Source organism: Erinaceus europaeus, chromosome 3 (assembly GCF_950295315.1).
Source record: "Erinaceus europaeus chromosome 3, mEriEur2.1, whole genome shotgun sequence".
Taxonomy (NCBI): domain Eukaryota; kingdom Metazoa; phylum Chordata; class Mammalia; order Eulipotyphla; family Erinaceidae; genus Erinaceus; species Erinaceus europaeus.
The window spans coordinates 29,677,776-29,700,290 of record NC_080164.1 but is presented as its reverse complement, the minus strand read 5'-3'; the positions used below and the strand labels follow the sequence as shown (position 1 = coordinate 29,700,290).

Below are 22,515 nucleotides of genomic sequence, written 5' to 3'. Positions count from 1 at the left end.
ACACACCTACTAAGTGCTATGTGATTTTAAAACTGTATTACTGTGGAAGCCTGCAAGACCAATAAAGTTGTTAAATTTGGAAGAAAAAAGAAGTTGGATAGTGGAGGCTTAAAACTGCCCTCCAAATTTCCAAAGCCTCTTATAATTTTTTTTCTTTTAGAGAAACAGAGAGGTAGGGAGGCAGAGACAGTGAAAGACCACAACACCCAAGTTCCTTTCAATGTGGCAGGGGGGAAGGACTTGAACCTGGGTTGCACACAAGGCAAAGCAGTGCACTATCCAAGTGAGCTATTTTGCTGGCCCTACTTCCTATACTTCTTATCATAACTCCTACTACTTTGCATTTTAAAAGCTAACATTATAAGCTCCACAAGGCCTTTGTTTACAGCTGGAAGAGTGCTGAGCACATACCAAGCATTCAACAAATATTTCCTGAGTAAAGACTGCAGGAATCCCCCACAGAATTATAAGCTTCATGCAAATAGGAATTGAGAGTTTCATTCGTCAGTTTTCCAATGCACTTAGCAGACTGTGATCCAGAGACTTATCAAAACGTATTTACTTAGTGAACATGTTTATGACCAGGAAAAACACACACAAATAAGTAGTCTATATGAAACTCAAACTCATTTAAAAAATTCCCGTTATAATAAACACTACCAAACAAGATAAGGTGTTTCAGTGTGCAGGTTACAGTTGTTTAGAACCATTAAATCTCTTTGGCAGTCAAAGATAAAAATCTCAAGAAAAATCAAGTATTAATTATGTTCCCAATAATTTTTCTCTATTCTAAGCTTTGTTTCTCAATACCTTATCTCAAATAATCCACAATATTAGATTGAGAAGTTATTGTTTGTGCCAAACATATCCACATCAATTGGAGAAGATTAAAGAAATAAGGTGACTGCCAAGAGGAACTCAGAGTAGTCAAAGAAAATCAAAGGATATGCTCCAACTAAGCCAAAAACAGGATATCCTTCAAAGTTAAAAAAAAAAACACTTCCCACTTACTTATCAACAGAAGTCAGATGGGATACTTTTCTGGAACAAATGGCTCAAAGAAAATGCAAAAATTCTGTCATTTGCTCTAATGTGTCAAAGGACAACAGAAATCAGTTATTTTAAGACCAACAAGCAAGAGTAAAAGATAACATAAAAGAAAATGTCAGATATCAACACTAAATAGATGTCTTTTAAAATTGAAAGTCATCTCAACTTTCAGAAATCAACTTAGGAAAGAAAGAGTATAATCTCTGAGGAAAAACTGCATTCTTTTGAACATGAGAAAAAACAAAATTATACTGAACCTCATTGGTTCACATATTTACCTTAACAAAAGGAAAGTAAATTTAACAAAAGAAAACACAGAGAGCACCTGTGACACTGTGCAAAAATGTCTAACTTGAATCTTATCAAAAGGAAATATTAGAGACATTCTATAAAACAGGTCTATAATCTGGCAAGGGAACCCAAGGACTAAAGGAACTGTTCCAGACTGAATAAGACTAAAGAGACATAAGACTAAAGACAATAAAGAAGACATAAGACTAAAGACAACAAGACTAAAGGAACTGTTCCAGACTGAATAAAGACTAAATGCAACACTTAATTCTTAACTGAATCCTTTTGTTATAAAAGGCGCTTATAATTGTATCAATATTAATTTCCTGACATTCTTGGTTGCAGTAAGAGTATCCTTGTTTATAGCACAGACATTTATTTAGATTATTTAGATGGCAGCAGGTGACAGGGTATCATTGCAGCAACTTAATTCTCAAACTGTTATGAGCATAAAGCAAGAGAGTCCAGCCCCACCACCTCACAGGCTAGTATACCTACAGAGGTCAGATAATAAATTACTTTACACAAGTTAAATGTGGATGGTAGGGACTAACACTATTTACTGAGACATCATTTAGCAAAAATATAGATCATCTAGATTGCAAGCTCAGAGGGGCAAGATCATTCCATTTATTAAGAGAAACCTAAGATCCAAATTTTATATGAAATTTCCCAATTTTTAAAACACTAAATGGGCCAAACAAAACATGTCAGTTGGCTAAATTTGAACCACAGCTGCCTCAGGCCCAGAGGCATGTTTCTCAAACTAAGGCCCAGGGATAGAAGGAAACCACATGATACACATGGAACATATTCTCAGAGCCACAGTTTTATCCCAAGAGTTTGCCTGGAATTTTCTGGGATAGATAGAAGATTTTCTATATTTTTAAAATGCTGTGGTATGGAATATGATACAAAGTTCATGATTAATATTTCTTCATTTGAAAACAATTAGAAGCTTTCAAAAACACTGTAATAAGAGTAGTACCAACATATCAAGAATAGTATAAATATATTAAATCACTAATTAAAAAAATAGTACAAGTATTGAACCAAAGTAAAAGACTCTGGGGTGGGTGGGGGGCTCGGGTCCTGGATCATAATGGCAGAGGAGGACCTAGTGAGGGTTGAATTGTTATGTGGAAAACTGGGAAATGTTATGCATATACAAACTACTATATTTTGCCGTCAACTGTAAGCCATTAATCCCCCAATAAAGAAACTTAAAAAGTAGTACAGTATCTGTTTACTTTGTACAAATTCACCTACTGTTAACATTTTACTCATTTACTTTTATTTGCACATAAGTTTGCTCCCTCTCTACACATACAGAGGGCTATGTGTATATACACATATTAATATATGTATACATCTATACTATTACTTTTTTAACCATTTCAGAGCAAGTTACATATATAGTGGTCCTTTATCCCTGAAACTTCAATATGCATTCCCAAGAATAAACATAACCTCTTACATAACTTTAGGATAGTTATCAACTTCAGTAATTTAACTCTTATGCAATACTTTAATCTACGATTCATATTCCTATTTTTGCCAAGTGACTCAAAAATCCTTTTCTAGCATTTCCCCCACCCCTCTAGTCTAAACTCTAGCCTATGATCAGGTACTTCAAGTTAGTTGTCATGTCTCCTAGTCTTCTTTAAGCTGGAACAATCAATCCCACAATCTTCCTTTGTTGTTTTATCATTAATATGTAAGAGGGAAAAAAGTCTTCTCCCACTCTTAAAAATAGTCTGTTCCCCCCCTTTGTAGTTCAGGGTTTCTTCAAGATTAGATTCGGCTATGCATTCTTCTCAAACATTACATTCAGGGGCATACAAACTCACTGGAGTGGGGGTCCGGCAGTAGCGCAGCACGTTAAGTTCACATGGCACAAAGCACAAGGACCAGCGCCAAGGATCCTGGTTCAAGACCTCGGTTCCCACCTGCAGGGGAGTCGCTTCACAGGCGGTAAAGCAGGTATGCAGGTGTCTTGTCTTTCTCTCCCCTTCTCTGTCTTCCCTCCTCTCTGTCCTAACAATGACATCAATAACAATAATAATAATAATAACCACAAGGGCAAAAAAACATTCAAAACTCACTAGAGCTATTTATTTTGATCATGCTCTCTAGATGTTGTCTGATCTCACCAATGTACTGTTATTATTTTCCCCCATACAATTATTAATAAGCAACATATGAGAAGATATTAAGACCACCCAAGAGTCCTGCTCCTTATCTTAAAAAAAAAACCCTAAATTTATCGTCTATTACTAATTCCTGCCCAAGCCAATCCTTATTGCAATGGTTGCAAAAAATCATTTGAATGTTTAAGTTAGATTACGTTTTTGGGTACAATTCCAGATGCTTTAGCTGTAAGCAGTCAAGCCCACTGAAGTGGAACCACTTAAATAAAAAGACAGGAAAATGGGAGGGGGGGGCTGCAGGAGACTCTTTGGCCATGCCTAAAACTGTACAGGCTTAAATTTCTCATTAGCTAGTATGAGGCATGAGGCATAGAACTAATCAAGACACAGACATCTCAGAAGATACAGCTAGATATATGGTTAACTGAGTGTTGTACAATCTTTTCATAAAATAAATATATACCCTAGTCTACCAATTTTATAAAGTACACTTTTTTTCATTTAAAAGCCACTTAGTTCTTATTTAATTTTCCCCCCATTTTTTGTGTGATTAATAGTGGGTTACCAGATTGTAAGATTACAGTGTATTGTTCCCCACCACACCAAAGTTGTATATCCCCACCCTCTCATCTCCCAAAGATAATCACCACAGTTCTTACAAGGCTTAGAAACAGGGGAGTCGGCAGGTAGTGCAGTGGGTTAAGTGCAGGTGGCATAAAGCACAAGGACTGGTGTGAGGATCCCGGTTCAAGCCCTCAGCTCCCCACCTGCAGGGGAATCACTTCACAAGCTGTGAAGCCGGTCTGCAGATGTCCATCTTTCTCTCCCCCTCTGTCTTCCCCTCCTCTCTCCATTTCTCTCTGTCCTACCCAACAATGATGACATCAATAACTATAACAATAAAATAAGGGCAACAAAAAGGAATAAATAAATATTTTTAAAAAGGCTTAGAAACAGTTTACCTACGGGGCTGGCTGGTGGTGCCCCTGGCTGAGTGCACATGTTACAATGTGCATGGACCAGGGTTCAAGGCTGCAGGTGTCTGTTTGTCTCTTTCCCTCTGTATCTCCCCCTTCCTGTCAATTTCTGGCTATCTCTATCAAATAAATAAAGATAATAAAAACTTAAAAAAGAAAGAAAATTTGCTTACTTATTTTTTTATATTTATTTTCCCTTTTATTATTTTTTTTCACTGTTGTAGTTGTTGTTGTTATTAATGTCGTCATTGTTAGATAGGACAAAGAGAAATGGAGAGAGGAGGGGAAGACCGAGAAGGGAAGAGACACCTGCAGATCTGCTTCACCACTTGTGAAGCAACACCCCTGTAGGTGGGGAGCCAGGGTCTCGAACAGGGATCCTTACACTGGTCCTTAAGCTTTGCGCCATTTGCGCTTAACCTGCTGCACTACAGCCCAACTCCCCCCCCCCCTTTTTTTAAACAGAGTAGTATTCAGCTGTGGTTTATGGTGGTGCTAGGGACTGAACCTAGCCCTTTTGAGTCTCAGATATGAAAGTCTCTTTGTATAACCATTGTTTTCTACACCCCCCCCTTCCACTTCTGATTTTCTGTTGTTGTTGTTTTTCTTTCCAAATTTACATGTACCAGATCTCTACATTCCACATGCGTGAAACAATGCAGCAGCTGTCTTTCATCTATTTCGCTAAGCATAATTACCTCTAGTTACACCCATTTTGTCCCAAAGGACACAATATTATCTTTTTTTTTTAATATTTATTTTATTTATTTATTCCCTTTGTTGCCTTTGTTGTTTTATTGTTATTGTTGTTGTTATTGATGTCGTCATGGAGAGAGGAGGGGAAGACAGAGAAGGGGAGAGAAAGATAGACACATGCAGACCTGCTTCGCCGCCTGTGAAGCGACTCCCCTGCAGGTGGGGAGCCGGGGCTCGAACCGGGATCCTTATGCCGGTCCTTGTGTTTTGCGCCACCTGCGCTTAACCCGCTGTGCTACAGCCCGACTCCCACAATATTATCTTTGAGTGCAGAGTAGTATTCCATGGAATATATCTCACAACTTCTTTAGCCAGTCATCTGCTGGTAGACTGCTTCCACTCTTTGACTACTGTGAATAATGCAGTTCTGAACATATGAGGGCATGTGTCCCTTTGAATTAGTGTCTAAGTGTTCTTTGGATAAATGCCTATGAGTGATATTGCTGGATTATAAGGTAATTCTATTTTTGTTTAAGGACTCTCCATACAGTCTTCCAATCGAACTTAGAACAGAATTTTGCATACTGAGTTTGTCTAAATTATAGACTCTGGAACTATAAATCCAGAATTAGATATTATTTTTTGTTACTACTACTACTACTGATACTAACTCTAAATCATTATATTCACAGTTTTAAATTTTTCCCAAAATAGGGCACATAGTATAACTACTTTTTTTCTCCTTTTTTTTTTTTTTTTGCCATTTTTTCCTTTTGTTGCCCTTGTTGTTAATCGTTATTATTGTTGTTATTGCTCTCGTTGTTGGATAGGACAGAGAGAAATCGAGAGGAGAGTAAGACAGAGGGGGAGAGACAGACACCTACAGACCTGCTTCACTGCTTGTGAAGCAATAACCACCCCCACTACAGGTGGGGAACCTGGGGCTCGAACCGGGATCTTTATGCTGATCCTTAAGCTTTGTGCCATATGCACTATCACCCAGCCCCAGTAATAAATACTTTTAAAAGATCTTTATTCTTTTGATAGAGACAGAGAATGCAAAGAAAGCGAAAGAGACCACAGCAATCAAGCTTCCTTCAATGAGGTGGGGGCCAGGGTTGAACCTGGGTCATGTATGTGACAAAGCAACACACTAAGTGACCCATTTTGACAACCCAGTTATTAACTACTTCTGAGTGTTTATCTTCCATCTTTTCATTGTATGTCAGTCTCCCACTCAGTCTCTCTAAGGTTAGGGTTAAGGCTAATTAGCCACCATCATCTAATTATGACCTAGAGTAGGAAATCAGTTTCACACTACAGTCCAAGACAAACATATTTAACAGAAATCAAATTTCTTAACACAATATATGTAAAGGACCAATATTTTATGTTGCTTTCTCTCTTTCTTCTCCCCACCTCACTCATTCTTTTTAACAACGGTCTTGACTCCACAAATAAATCCAGTATTAAGATCTGTATTTGAAAACCACTAACCTATAACCTGGTACAGAATTTTTTGTCTTTGTTGTCTAAATCAAATTCCTAACAAAGTCTAAAACAAAATTTTCACTTGTTTTCGGTAAAACATGAAGAAAAAGAATATCATAATGAGTTATTTAAGTACTACTTCAGACTGAGACTGAGTATGTTAATTTCTAAATTCCCAAAAGTTTTATTTTTTAAATGAATCTATGATTGTATGATGAATTTTAAGTTGTCTATTATACACTGGACTCCTAATTTTCCCCTCAAATTTTACTGGATCACTACATTTCCACTGCTCTGATGTGAAATATCAACACAGGAGTGTTCCTATTGAAAAAGTTTGAGATTTGGCAGGGAGAGTAAGACATAATAATTTTAACACTTGTAATAATTACTCTATTCATAACAAGAAATATGTTAAGAACCCTAAGAATATTCCTATGTTTAACGTCTAAATGTCATAGGGAAGGCTATTTAGACAGAAAACAGTATTTGAGTTGGGCCTTGAAGGGTACTGAAGAAATCACTGGGATGAAAGTATCAATCACAGCTGTGGAACAACAAATAGGTCATTTTGACCAGAACATTTTAAGACAATAGAAAAAGACTACATGACCCTGGGAACAAGGCTAAATGATGCATGCTAAGAGCAGGAATAGCACATGAAAGCAAACTACTTCAGGAGTATTAATTTAATATCTCCACTGCTTCTCCACACACAAAAAATAGGTTGCTCTGGTGAAAGTTCTTGACATTATGCAAAAATTTAAGAATATGGGTGGGCCGAGTGGTGGCACACCGGGTTAAACAAACATAGTACGAAGTGCAAGGATCCTGGTTCGAGCCCCCAGGTCCCCACCTGCAAGAGGGTGGCTTCATAGCAGTGAAGCAGGTCTGCAGGTGTCTATCTTTCTCTCTCCCTATCTTCCCCTCCACTCTCAATTTCTCTGTCCTACCAAAAAAAAAGAAAAATTTAATGGCCATAAAAGCAGTGGATTTGTAGTGCAGGCACTGAGCCCCAACAATAAGTTTGGAGGCAAAAAAAAATTAAGAATATGAATAATGATATCAAGGGAGGGGATGGGAATTGTGTGGAGTTGTACCCCTTTGTCCTATGGTTTTGTCAGTATTTCCTTTTTATAAATAAATAATAATAAAAATGTGAATAATGAATAAATATTTGAACTGCTATAATGTAAAAAAAAAAATGTAGAAAGGAAAGAGATGTGAAACAGTCCCAAGAATTGACAAGTCTTACAAGGGATTTCATTGTGGTAGACAAAACAAATTTCTAATTGGGTGATAGATACAGTGAGTGGAAACTAAGAAAAAGATTATTTGGAAAAAAGAAGGTCCAATTCAGGAATGCTAGATGTGACATACCAGTGGACTATGAAAAAGTGTGTAATGGGGTGAAGAACACTAATCTGAGTTCAAGTGAAAACAATGGTTAAGATAGGATCAATAAAAAAAAAACAGAATGCAAAACTTTATCTACAGTATTTTAGCTATGTAAAAAACTAGTCATAGAAAGATTTTTTTTTTGCCTCCAGGGTTATTACTGGGGCTCAGTGAATCCACAGCTCCTGGAGGCCATTCCCCCCCCTTTTGTTGCCCTTGTTGTTGTAGCCTTGTTGTGGTTATTATTATTGTTGATGTCGTTCGTTGTTGGATAGGACAGAGAGAAATGGAGAGAGGAGGGGAAGACAGAGAGGGGAAGAGAAAGACACCTGCAGACCTGCTTCACCGCCTGCGAAGCGACTCCCCTGCAGGTGGGGAGCCGGGGGCTCTAAACGGGATCTTTAAGCCACATGCGCTTAACCCACTGCGCTACCGCCCGACTCCCAGAAAGATTTTTAAAAGCAATACTAACAACATTATCATCAGCTGTACACAGATGTATCAGAGAATTGATAGTATTTTTCTTCTTTTGTAATTCATTATTTAAAAATTATATTAAGGGCCAGGATGTTGTTCAGTGATAGTATGCAATATTTAGAAATATGGATCCTAGATTCAATACCCAGCACCAAAAATAAAAAAAACATAGATAGGAACATGACAAATTAGTCAGCCCCCCGACACACACACACCAAAAGAACAATCTGGATTCAAATAATCTAAAAAATTTCTCAAGCTCTCTGAATCTCACCTATAGGAGAGGAATAATTTCTTTACCAGTTAGTGTGCAGGTTAAATGTAGTAAAGCCTTTTGTAAACTATAATGCAGTATGTAAAGGTATGAGACATCTAAGACTATGACCAAAAAAAGCATATACACAGATGAAAAAAATACTAGGCTTGGGAACCTTTCTCAGAGGTAATAACTGATAAAGTACATTATTTCCTTGAACTTTTTAAAGTGTCAGAATGCATCTATTTCAAAAACAAAATGCTATCAAATTTCTAATGAACATTTAAGTTTCACATAGTCTAAAACTAAACTCACATAAAATTTAAATAGTACTTTTCCAACGTGTTTTTCAAAATTAAACATCAAGCAGGAAAAACTAGTAACAGTATTCCCTGATATTTGAGCTGCTAAATAAATTATTTCATTGTTTCAAAAAGTCAGGCTCTTCTAGAGGTAAATTTATCAATCTCCAAATGCTCTCTCTCAAAAGATGCATGTTTGATGCATAGCACAGCATCTTAAATGGCACTGCCACCCTAGACTCCCTTATCTGACACTTTACATTTGCTGAAACATCCTAGACATCTATTCAAAACCAGATAGTAAGCTCCAAGAGCAAGAAGGGTGTCTCATATATGTCCTTAACATAAGCAGAACCACATATACTACTAATTACACAACAAAGGGCAAACTACATATATGTTTCAGAAATAACATGCTAACTAACAGATGCTGCAGTAACCAATTAAGAGTCAATACTTGGGAGTCAGGCGGTAGCGCAGCGGGTTAAGCGCACTTGGCACCAAGCACAAGCACCAGCATAAGGATCCCGGTTTGAGCCCCCAGCTCCCCACCTGCAGGGGAGTAGCTTCACAGGTGGTGAAGCAGGTTTGCAGGTTTCTATCTTTCTCTCCTCCTCTCTTCATTTCTCTCTGTCCTATCCAACAATAATGACATCAATAACAACAACAACAACAACAAGGGCAACAAAAGGGAAAATAAATAAAAATTTTTTTAAAAAAAGAGTCAATACTTATGGGGGCCAGGTGGTGGCACACCTGGTTGAGCAAGTGTGTTACCTTGCTCAAGGACCCAGGTTCAAGCCCTGGGTCCCCACCTGAAGGGGGAAAGCTTCACAAGTATTAAAGCAGGCCTGTAGTTGTCCCTCTACCTCTCTCTCCCCCCCTTCCTTCTTGATTTCTGTCTCTATCTAATAAATATAATAAAAATTGAACAAATACTTAGTTGTGATGTTAGCCCTTCAAGAGACAATGATGAGAAATTAAAAGTTAGACCCTCCAAAAATGCTGTACATGAAAGAAGTATCTGAATAAAGAATGTTTAAACTAGATTAGCATTTAAAAGCATAAATTGCATTGCTCCTTTTAAGAGTATATGTTGGCAAACGCTAGAAGAAGAAGAGTATATGTTAAGCGCAAGGACCAGAGTAAGGATCCTGGTTCAAGGCCCCAGCTCCCCACCTGCAGGGGGCATCACTTCACAAGTGGTGAAGCAGGTCTGCAGGTATCTGTCTTTCCTTCCCCCTCTGTCTACCCCTCCTCTCTCCATTTCTCTGTCCTATCTAGCAACGACATCAATAATAGCTACAATAATAAAAAACAAGGGCAACAAAAGGGAATAAATATAAATTTAAAAAAATTTTTAAAGAGTGTATATTAAATAAGAAATCAGTTTTAATAGTGAAAAAAGATCTTCTTAAAGTAGTTTATAAATTGAACCATACTGTCCCCATACAAGAATGTTGTTTCTTATTGATACTAACACTATAACTACCCTCACTACTCTTTTTCTTTAAAAGCTCTTGAGTCTTATTTTTTGTTTTAAACCTTTGGAGGATAACAATTAAAACTGGGGGCCAGGCAGTAGCACAGTGGGTTAAGTTCACATGGCGCAAAGCCAAGGACCAGCATAAGGATCCCAGTTCAAGCCCCTGGCTCCCCAACTGTAGGGAGGGTCACTTCACAGGCGGTGAAGCAGGTCTGCAAGTGTCTATCTTTCTCTCCCCGTCTTCCCCTCCTTTCTCCATTTCTCTCTGTCTTATCCAACAGCAACAACTATAACAATAACAACAACAAGGGTGACAACAAGGGCAAGAAAATGGGAAAAATGGCCTCCAGGAGCAGTGGATTCATGGTGCACGTACTGAGCCCCCGCGATAACCCTGAAGGCAAAAAAAAAAAAAAATTGAAACTCATGTTTAAGTGTGTACTTCTTAAATATATATATATAAAACTATGACTACTTCTGGGCCAATTTTGTGGTCAATGTCTTAAAGTAAAACCTTACTTTGGGAATCGGTGGTAGCACACATGCCCAGCTGTGAGTGAAGCCTTAGAGGTTATAACCTTAGCACTTGGGAGTACTCTAGAGGGAACCACATGAGCCCCACAGATGCTGGAGCTGTGCTGTGGTTCTCTCTCTCTCTCTCTCTCTCTCTCTCTCTCTCTCTCTCTTTCTCCCTCTCTACTTCTCTCTCTCTCTATCTGTGTGTCTTTCCCTCAAAAATGAAGAAAAGGAAATTAGACTAGGGAGACCACAGGTGGTATCATGCAACATCAAGCCTTGAGTTCACTTCCCTGGCACAGCATGAAAAGAAAAATTTAAGTTTTATTCTGAAAGAGACCCTAAAATGACTAAGTAGGAAATTGTCTAACCTTATGAAAATCAGCGACTTAAATCTGCCAGTGGTTTCCCATTTTTCTGCACACAGAGCTGAGATTTAAAATGCATACTAGATAAATGCTTTGTGGGTATGTATATGTGTAAAGTCGATTTGGAGGCAGAATATCAAGACAGTGTTTACAGAATACTTTCCCCCAAGCACACTGTCAATAAAAAAAAAAAGTTTCCTAAAACAAGGGCAACAAAAGGTAAAATAAATATTTTAAAAAATTGTTTTTAAAGTTTCCCAAGTACTACCTTTTAAAATTACCATAATTTGGTAGTCTGGTGGTAGCACAGCAGGTTAAGCGCAGGTGTTAAGGACCAGCGTAAGGATCCCGGTTCAAGCCCCTGGCTCCCCACCCGCAGGGGAGTCGCTCACAGGCAGTGAGGCAGGTCTGCAGGTGTCTTTCTCTCCCCCTCTGTCTTCCTCTCCTCTCTACATTTCTCTGTCCTATCCAACAACGGCGACGGCAATAGCAACAATAGTAACTACAACAATAAAACAAGGGCAACAAAAGGGAATAAGTAAATAAATATAAAAATCTTCTAAAAAATTACCATAATTTATGAACCAAAAGACACTATACCTAAGAGACATTCCAGGGCACAAGCACCTGCCATCAACTTGCCTGAATTTTGTCAACTGCAGAGATTAAAAGCATCCTAGCTGCTCCTATGTAAAACACAAGTAATACAAGTATATAATTTCAGTGCAGCGCACCTAACATGGTTAATCATCTAAGGGTCCTCTCAGTTAATTTCCAAATCCACTACAATGAATTTCATTTACCTTTAGAGATCTCACAAAAATACACCTAATAATGTGGCCCTTGTCTAGATTTACTCAACAATTAAAGCTACATTTGAGTTGTAAGTTCCACAGCAAGATTCCTGTAAATAACCAGTTTTTCTAGACTCAGTTTATATAGCATTCAACTTTTCTGCTTAAAAAAAAAAAAGTCTCTCACTTTTTCAAGACCCGCATCTAGTATGTAAAAGGATACATACACACACACACACACACACACACACACACACACACACACTTCCTTGGAAAATAAGTGCTTCAATACTTGTGACCCCAGAACTTCACATGCTTTGAATTCTTGTGTGGTTGAAAAAAATGGAGGGGGGGGCAGGGTTAAACAGCTACTAGAATACAAGTGCTTGCCTTTACATTCATGATTCTTGATGATAGAATAAGATCAGTGGAACTCTCAACTCTAGACTAATGAACTGCAGGGAAAAGGAGCAAGCAATGTGGCAAGAGCTGAGCAAAGTTCTGCGCAGAGGTTACCAGTACAATATAGCAGCATCACCCCTCCCCCTCTATTCCTTTAAGGTTTCAATTAAGATGGGGCGTAGCTTTACTCTAACGGAGGGGGGGAAGAGAGAAAGAGAGGGGGAAGGAGAGGGAGGGGCGTAGCTTTACTCTAACGGAGGGGGGGAAGAGAGAAAGAGAGAGGGAAGGAGAGGGAGGGGGAGGGAGAGAGAGAGGGAGGGAGAGAACACAGCTCCTGTTGAGAAGTATCTTCAAGAGCAACTCCAGAAATACTGCCAGGACTATTTCTTCCCCTCTGCTGACCCAGGTTCCTCTCCTTAGCTACAGGAACCTCCCCTGCTCCAGATCAACAGTGTCCAGAGAAAGGCAAAGCCCCATCAACTTATCATTCCAAGTGTGGCAACTAACGAGCAGCACTTGGCAAGTGGGCGCCCCAAACTGCAACTTAACTTCCTCTTCTGCTCTCTGATCTGTTAGCTCACACCTTGGATGCGAAGGAATAAAGTGATCTTACCATATCCAACAGTCTGAAAAGAAACTGAAGTGTCCCCACAATTAGTGAGAAAGGCGCCAGGGAAACACTTAGGGAAGAAGCTTTCCTGCAGGCTAGGCGGGAGATCCCAAGCCCACACCCCCCATGACACCGGGGCTTAGCCCCAGCTCGCGGCCACCCCTTTAGGGAGCACACCGAGCCGTACGACTGGAGAAAGAATTTGGGCACGAGGCTTCGAGAGAAAAGTGGAAGTGGATGAAAAGTGGATGCCTCTCTTCTGGGGGCCCAAGATGGAAGCCACCTGGCTTAGGTGTAAGAGCCCAGCGGGCAGACAGTGGACAACAGGTGCCCCCGGGGAGGACGAGGGGCTCTCGGCGGCCTTTTTCTTGGGGAGCCCCCTACCCCCTCGGCGCTCTGCAGGGGTTTCCACCCTCCACAAACAAAGCCAGGGCCAAGATGGTGGACTTGATGCCAACCGCGGACCACTGCGGTCTGGAGGACCAGCCCCCGGGGTCCAGGGGCCCGCGCCGTCCGCGAGTGCGGGGTCACGTCCGGCCTGCCACCGGGTCGCGCCCCGCCGGAACGCACCTGAGGGGCGCCGCGCGTCGGCCCCCGGACAACAGGCCCGGGCCGGGTGCGCGGCAGCGCGCGTCGCCTGCTCCGGCCGGCCCGTCCGCTGCCCCCCGCGGCCGCGCCCCTCGCTCCCTGGGGGCCCGCACCCCCGCCCCGCCCCTTGGGGAGCAGCCCCCGCGCGCCGCCGCCTCTCCCACCCGGGACCCCGCACCCGGCGCTTCCGGTGGGCCGCTCCGGGACGAGCCCCCGCACAGATGCCGCCCCTCTCACGTCTCGGGGAGCCCCCACACACACCCCGCCACGCGAGGCTCCGCCCGGGACGGCGCCCCCGCGGAGACGCTTCCCCTCAGCCCCAGCAGGGGCCCCCCACCCCCGGCCTCCCCCGGAAGCGCCCCTCTCCCGCGAGGCTCCCCCAGGCCTCCGGCGCCCGCCCGCCTCGCCCAGGGGTCCCCGGGCGCCCCTTCCGGCAGGGGCCCCCACTCGCCCCGCGGCCCCGGCAACAGGGGGCGACGGCAAAGGCCGGCCGAGGGGTTGGGGGGAGGTGGTTCGGGAGCCTGAGGGGCCCCTCGGAGGGTCGGGGGGGAGGTCGGGGGTCGGAGGAGACTCGGGGGGCCCTAGGACCCTGTCTGAGGAGTCTGAGGGGAGTCGGAGGACTGAGGGGGGACTCGGAGGGTCTCAGAGGCCGGCCAGGGGGACCTGAGGGGAGCCCGAGGGGCCCGCACGAAGAGTCTGAAGAGAATCGGGGGGTCGCAGGGGGCCCGAAGGGCCCGCGCTAAGAGTCTGAGGAGAATCTAAGGGTCCTGGGGGAGCCAGGGGGGCCTTGGGGGAATCCGGGGGTGCGAAGGGCCCGCTGAGCGGCGGGAGGAGGCGCGGGCCCCGCACTCACCCAGGCTCCCGGCGAACCCGTCCATCTTGCGGGGCCGCGCAGGTCCGGCTCAGCAGCGGGGCGGCCACTTCATTCAGCGGACGACTCTGCGGCCACGCCGCCCGCCAGCCCGCGCGCGCGCGCCCCAGGCCCCAGGTCCGTCAGTCCGTCCGCCCGCCTGCCCGCCGTCCGCGCAGCCGGACGCTGCCGTCAGCCGTCAGCTCCCGTCAGCTCGAGCGCGCCGCCAGCCCGCCTCCGTCGGCGCTGCCTGGCCACGCCCACAGCGCACGCAGGGCCACGCCCAACTAACGCACACAGGGTTACGCCCACCAGCGTAGCCCTCCCCTGCGAAGCCTAACCCCGCCCCGCGCACGGCAAGCCACGCCCCCACGTGCAAGCCGGCTGCTGCGGACCCCGCCCCCAAGCGACGGGGGCGTGTCCTCTCATTGCTGCCCCGGAACTGCGCGTGTGCAGTGAGCGGGGTCTGAGACCCGTGTCGGGCTCCATCTGCGTGGTGGGCGGGGACCGTGGCGTGGATACTTGCACAGGCACTGGCAGAGGGAGACTGGTCTCGGCGAGGAGGGTCAGGGACATGCCAATGGGGATTCCTAGGCCACGATATCGTCACTGCCACTCCCGCAGGAGACAGGGAGACAGCATAACGGGAACCCAAGGTCCCCTCTGCCTCTGCAGAGGACAGGGGAAAGTCAGGCAATTCTGCAAGGGATAGGGTGACACTCTTAACGAGTGAATCCATTACTCCCAGCAGCCATTTTTCCTTTTCTCTTTCTTTTTTTAAAATTATTTAATTAAACAGGACAAAGAGAAACTGAGAGGGCAGGGGAGCTAGAAAGACCTGCTTCACTGAGCAGACCTGCTTCACTCAGAGTGAAGTGACCCCCCCCCCCTGCAGGTGGGGAGCAGGGGCTCAAACCTGGATCCCCATACACTTTCTTTTCTTCCTTTCTTTTTCTTTAAATAGACATACATTGAGAAGGAGGGAAAGAGAAATAGAGATACCTATAACACGGCTTCACCTTGTGAAGGAACTCTTGCAGGTAGGCACTGAGGGCTTGAACCCAGGTCCTTGCACACCATAATGTGTGCACTTAGCAGGGTGTGCTACCATCTGGCCTCTACATGGATACTTTTAATCTAAGGAAGGATTCGTACTTTGTAGAACTTAAAACTTTTACTTTTTTGGAGGAGTGGACTTTGGAGATAAATTAATGTAAAAATAACAAGTACAAAATTAGGCTTAAGGACACCGGGCGGTGGCGCAGTGGGTTAAGTGCACAGGGCGCGAAGCACGGGGATCCATCGTCATAAGGATCCTGGTTCGAGGCCCCGGCTCCCCACCTGCAGGGGGGAGGGTCGCTTCGCGGGCAGTGAAACAGGTCTGCAGGTGTCTATCTTTCTCCCCCCCCTTCGTCTTCCCACCTCTCTCAATATCTCTCTGTACTATCCAACAACGACAACAGTAATAATAACAGCAACGATAAACAACAAGGGCAACAAAAGGGAAAAAATATGAGGCTATTTTTTCGTACTGCAGGCAGCAAGCCCCACTGATAACCTTGGAGGCAAAAAAAAAAAAAGTTTAAGTGAGTGTTCGTTTAGATTAAGAAATCACAAAGGCCGGTGGGGTTACTCAGTGTGTTAGAGCACAGGACTTGCATGCCCAAGGATTCAGGTGATGCTGGCACTGCCGCATGCCAAAGCTGAGCAGTGAGTGTTCTGTCTCTCACTTGTACCCTCTCTCACAAAACTAAATTCTAAAAATAAAGTTCAACAGATTGAACTGCAAATACCACAAATACTATAAAATTGAGACTATGACATTTAGTTGCTGGTGCAGTATGTCCCCAACACATTCCCTAAATTTCTCAGCTGTGCTCTCTTGGATGGCGCCTTCAGAATGTGACAGTGACTGTTTTGGTTTGAAAAATATCATCTACTGGGACCCTGCTGGTAACATGTTTTCTACCCAGGTACTTTCTATGTTTTACTCAATTCAGTGTCCCAGGCAGCCTCTGAGTGCAGGACTAGGCATGTGACAGTGACTTTGTAAAAACACATTTTGAATAGAGAGGGGAAAACATCATCGAATTGTCCCCTTTGCAGAGTTGGTCAAATCTGCCTTTATTACTGGTAGCTTGGATTAAAGCAAATGAACAAACAACAGTTCCCACACATAATACCAAACCTTCATAGTCTGATTGCAAGAATTCTGATTAATTCCATGCCATAGGATTCCCATCTCACAAAAAGGAAGGAGGGGGCAGGGCTGGAGCGTTGGAAACTGCAGCCCCCCAGAGTGCAGCCTTTGGGCAGGGCATGGGGACAGCCCACGCCCCACTCAGGATCACCTTGCCCTCTTCAGCTGCCGGCTCTTGCTGTTTCAAGCCTCGTTCCAACCACCTGACCCATGAACTTGCTGCACCAGCCCATCCGGTGTGTCCTGTCTCTCTGTGACCCAAGTGCAGATGCAGCTGTGGTCAGTAGTGGGACGTGTCCCTAGAGGGTTTCTGGGCTCAGTTGGTGAACAAATACAGTGGGGAAGCACCTAGCTCAGAGAGAACTTGCAGCCCAGAATCATTCAACTCATTGTGCCTGACTGTCAGCTCCACCTGCCCCCACCACCTCCACTGTCCCTTACCCAGAGACCCAGGATTCCAGACCCTCCCAGAATGCGATTAGGGGCCATTGCAGTCTGGAGACACTTCCCTTGTGCCTCAGTAGACACGCTGTGAAGGAGATCTGGAGCTGGTGTGTCACTTCTTTATATTTATTTATGTGCCTCCAGGGTTATCATTTGGACTCTATTGACACTATGAGTCCACTGCTCCTGGTGGCCATTTTCCTCCTCTTCTTCCTCTTCCTCTTCTTCTCTTTCTCCTCCTGCCCCTTCCTCCTCCTCCTTCTTTTCTTCTATTTTTTACTAGAGAGGACAGAGAGAAGTTAAAAGGGGTGAGAGAAGTAGAAAGAGAGGCAGCGATGGGTTAAGTGCACATAGTATAAAGTACAAGGATCCACACAAAGATCCCAGTTGGAGCCCCGGTTCCCCACCTGCAGGAGGGTCGCTTCACATATGGTGAAGCAGGTCAGCAGGTGTCTCTGCTTCTCTCCCTCCCTGTCTTCTCCCACCCCTCTCAATTTCTCTCTGTCCTATCCAATAAAATGGGGGGGGGGAGGCTGCAGGAGCAGTGGATTCATAGTGCAGGCACCAAACCCCAGTGATAACCTGGAGGCAAGAGAGGGAGAGAGAGAGATGCAGACCTGCTTCACAGCTCATGAAGCCTCCCCCATATGGGCGAGAAGTGTGGACTCAAATCCAAGTCTTTGCACATGGTAATATGTGCTTTCAACCAAATGTGCCATTGGGCTGGTCCCCTTATTTCAATTTTTTAAATATTTAATTTATTTTATTTTGAATAAATGCAGAGAAAATGGGCATGGGGAGATAGCACAATGGCTATGCAGAAAGTTTTGCATGCCTGAGGTACTAGATATCCCAGATTTAGTCCTCAGCAGTACCTTATAAGTCAGAGCTTAGCAGTGCTCTGGTAAAAAGAGAAAGAAAAAAAGATAAGAAGAAAGAAAGAGAAGGAGAGAGGGAAGGAGGGAGGGAGAAAGAAAAGAAAGAAAGAAAGAAAGAAAGAAAGAAAGAAAGAAAGAAAGAAAAAGAAAGGGCTAAGAGAGAGTTAGAGAGGAGATGGAGAGCACTGCTTCACTGCTTGTGAACCTTTCCCTGCAGGTGGAACCAGGGGCTTGACCCTGGGTCCTTGAGCAAGGCAGCATGTGTGCACTCAGCTGAGTGCACCACTGCCTCGCCCCTGTGTCACTCCTTTCACTATCAGTCAGCCCCTTTTTTGTGCCTTTCCTTTTTTTCAATATTATCCATGCTCATTCCAACTAGTGAAACCGAATTTTATTTTAAAAAGCTATGAGGATAGGACAGCAATGTGTGTTCATTCTGAGCAAGGGCAGGGAGAAGAAGGCAGCCATTGGGCACAGCAGTTGTGGAATGCCCTGGCTATTGTGAGGTCACACACATCCCCTGCAGAGCATGCGCCACAGACATAACAGGCCAGAAATGCTCCCGACACTCACCCTCTCTCCTCTCCTCTATCCTCTCCCCTCCTTCTCTTCCTGCTCTTCTTCCTTTTCCTCTTCCTCTTCCTCCTCCTCCTCTTCTCTCTCGCTCTCGCTCTCACTCTCTCTCTCTCTCTCTCTCTCTCTCTCGCTCGCTCGCTCTCGTTCTCTCTTTACCAGAGGGATGTACTTCTGGTTTCTGGTGAGACCGGGGTTTAAACCTGACCCTCTGCTGCCTCAGGCATGCAGGCCTTTGTGCAGAGCCACTACACTAGGTAAGCAGTCACCTTGTCTCTCTCTCTTTGCAGAGGTGGGGCCGGGGGAGTGAGGAACTGTACTGCCCCCAAGCTGCCTTCTGCATTCAGATAACGAGACAGAGAAACAGAGACATAACGAAGTAAGCTGACTATGGGATTCTTGTGAAGACATCTAATCCTGCCATCAAGCTCTGAGCAAAGATCTGGAGACAAAAGACGAGATTCCTGTGCTGACGTCTGTCTTCTTTTTCTCTCAGCTACACAGCCTGAGAAAATGACGGTCAATTTTTTTTTTTTTTTTTTTTTGCTTAGCCCTCCTTCCTCAGTCATTTTAAAACCGTTATCAAAAGTAGTTGGTTTTTTTCAATGATACACACCTGAAACTTATGTAAAAAAGGTATAGCTTAATGTTACTTCAGTTAGAAGAGAAAGAAAGGAAGAAAAGAAAAGTTTAGGGGCCAGGCACACTCAACTGAGCACACACATTACCATGTGCAAGGACCAGAATCCAAGCCTCAGGTCCCTACCTACAGGGGAGATGTTCCATGAGTGGGGAAGCAGGTCTGCAGGTATTTCTCTTTCTTTCTTGATATCTCCCCACCCCCACCCCCACCCCCACCCCCAATTTCTTTCTGTCCTATCAAATAAAATAGAAAGAAAAAAATAAAAAAGGAAAAATGGCCACCGGGAGCCGTGGATGCATGGTCAGTACGTGGATGCATGGTTATCTCTGGGGCTCAGCACTGAGCCCCAGAGATAACCCTGGTGGCAATTAAAAAAAAATTCTTTTTTTAATAAAAAGTTTATCAGACAGGGTGGAGCTGTTGATGTAGATGGAACACAGGACTTGCATGGGTGGGGTTCCTGTTTTCATCCCTGGCACTGCACGTGGAAGGACAGTACCTCAGACTTCCTCTCCCTCTCCTTCAGAAAAATCAATAAATATGTACTTTTAAGTAGCTGGGTTTTCTTAAGTTTGTTGGGCTCTCAGCTCCTTGTACTTCACAGTCCTGATGTCTAAGATACAATTGAAGTGATGTACATGTGAAATCTGTCTTGCCTCTGACCTTCCCCTTCTCCTACACAATTTCACATCCCAGAGGCAAAACTTTTTCACATTTGGGAGGCATATCCTTTCATGCTCTCTCTTCCCCCCTTTTGTAAGAATTTGAAAGTTTGTCTTACACATTCTTTCTGGTTAGAAGCTAGAACAACATGGCCATTCAGTCTCTTACCGATTGTGGGACTCTGTCAGGCTTGGCTTCTGTTAAATATACTATAAAAACAATGAATCCTTTTTTCCTACTCAGATAGTATGATTCCTGATTTTGAAAACCAAAAGAAAATGTTTGTTTCTTTTTCTCTATCACAATTATGCTTATGTGGACTATAGGTTTCTGCTAGCTACACAGTTCCATGACTGTTTAGTTTTAAAGATAACATTAAGACCATGAAGTAGAAGGAACTTTAAAAAACCCAGCTACTTAAAATACATATTTATTGATTTTTTCTGAGGAAATAAAAAAATAAATGGAGAGAAAGATAAAGAAAAGAAGAAAACAATTTGATATTGCTTAAAACAGACACGTGGTGAAGCAGGGCTGCAAGTGTGTATCTTTCTCCCTCTCTCTTCCTTTCCCACTCAATTCCTATCTGTCCTATCAAATTGACTAATTAAAAAATTAACTTATTGTGCTTGCTTCAGCAGCACATATACTAAAATTGAAACGATACAGAGAAGATTTGCATGACCCCTGCGCAAGGATGACACGCAAATTTGTGAAGCGTTCCATATTTTCTTTTAAAAAAAATTAATTAATTTTGGAGTGCAGCATCAGCTATGTGGTGATACTCTCACTAACCACTTGACAGCATGTCGTCATGGGATTCTGCTTGACTGGTACTGCCATGCCTTGCGGCTGAGTGGGAAGGAAGGAAGGAAGGAAGGGAGGAGTGAAAGAAGTACTGCAAATGGTGACTAGAAAGCTTCTCCTGAAGACTTATTTACTTCACGTGAGAGAAACAGCCAGAGCATTACTCTGCAGATGGCACTGGGGATCGAACCTGGGCCCTCACATGTAAAAGTGCAGAACTCTGCTACTGTGTCACCTCCCAGCCCACTGTATTACCAAGTCACCTCACAGGCCCATTCCTTCAGGATGAGGAGCTTAAGGGAGAGAGAGAGGGAGGGAGGCACTCTGTCCTTGCCCTGGTCTCTCCACTCACTCATGGCATCTCCTCACTTCCCCTCACTGTCTCATCTGTCTTTTCTCTAGGAAGTGCTGCAAGAGGACCCGAGTGGTCCCAGGCATGGCTTTTTGCCCTGAGGCCCATGTGTGCCTTGGCTCAGTACTTTATGCTGGGCGGCCCCCTGGCTCAGGCTGGAATGTTCTTCTCTGAAAATCTTTAAGTGGAGCTCAGAGCCAGCGGTCCAGCCATGCTAAGCATGTGTGCCCAGGACAGGGCAGGCCAGCTGCTGGGAGAGCCACCATGGCCTGCTTCTCAGCTGTGTGAGTACAAGTGGTCTCAGGAGGAGGGGGGAGCAGGGATGGTGCACAGCCTACAGGGATCACCTTGGTCTCTGACCCTAATTCAACATCCAGCTTCTCTCAACTGCAGAGGAGTCTGGGAAACATCATCCAGTGTGCTCCCAGGAAGAAGAAGAACTGAAGCCTTAGAGACTGGGGAGATGGCTTAGTGTCCGAGTACAGGCTGTGCATTCCTCAGGCCTAGCAGCACCTTATGCCAGAGCTGAATGGCATTCTTTTTTCTCCCTCTCTCTGTCTTCTTATTCTCCCTCTCAAACCTTGAGTAATTTAAAAATGTCATCAGCTGTGGGGCTTAGAGTCTATCTACTTTGCACATGAAAATCCCAGCAAAGCTGATTTGTGGAGAGAATAAAGTAGTGAACCAAAGGTGAAAGGGAAAAGAGGAGAGAGAGAGAGAGAGAGAGAAGGAGGGAGGGAGGAAAGAAGAAAAGGACTTTCTGGTTCTTTCAAAAGGATTTTTGCACACTACTTTTCATTTTTCTTCCATATTTATGTATGTATATGTATTATTTTTCATAATAATAGTTGCTTTATTGAGACACAGTTTATGTGGCATAATGTTCAACTTAAAAACATTTTTTTAAATAATTTATTTCTTTATTGGGGAATTAATGTTTTACATTCAACAGTAAATACAATAGTTTGTACATGCATAACATTCCCCAGATTCCCATTTAACAATACAACCCCCACTATGTCATTCATCATCTTTCATGGACCTGTAAAAAAAAAAAAAACATTTCTTATTATCTTTATTTATTTATTGGATAGAGACAGCCAGAAATCAAGAGGGAAGCGGGAGACAGAGAGTGAGAGAGACTGAGACTTCAGCACTGCTTTACCACTCACAAAGTTTTCCCCCTGCAAGTGGGGACTGGGGGCTCAAACCCGGGTCCTTTCGCATAGTAACATGCGTGCTCAACCAGATGT

General features: G+C 43.9%; 1 protein-coding gene and 1 non-coding gene across 5 annotated transcripts in view; one reads left to right on the top strand and one right to left on the bottom strand.

Moving 5' to 3' along the window:
* Window positions 1-14,929, bottom strand: part of EML4 (EMAP like 4) — a 136,961-nt gene extending 122,032 nt beyond the window's left edge. For all 4 annotated transcript variants that reach the window (XM_016192857.2, XM_060186934.1, XM_060186935.1 and 1 more), the window contains exon 1: window positions 14,706-14,929. In XM_016192857.2, coding sequence (XP_016048343.1) covers window positions 14,706-14,730 — 25 coding nt within the window. In that variant the 5' untranslated portion in view covers window positions 14,731-14,929. The remainder of the gene's footprint in view (window positions 1-14,705) is intronic.
* Window positions 14,930-20,728: 5,799 nt separating this feature from the next.
* Window positions 20,729-20,835, top strand: LOC132537818 (U6 spliceosomal RNA). Its single transcript, XR_009549244.1, has one exon. It is a non-coding gene; the product is annotated as a U6 spliceosomal RNA (small nuclear RNA).
* The last annotated feature ends 1,680 nt before the right edge of the window (window positions 20,836-22,515 follow it).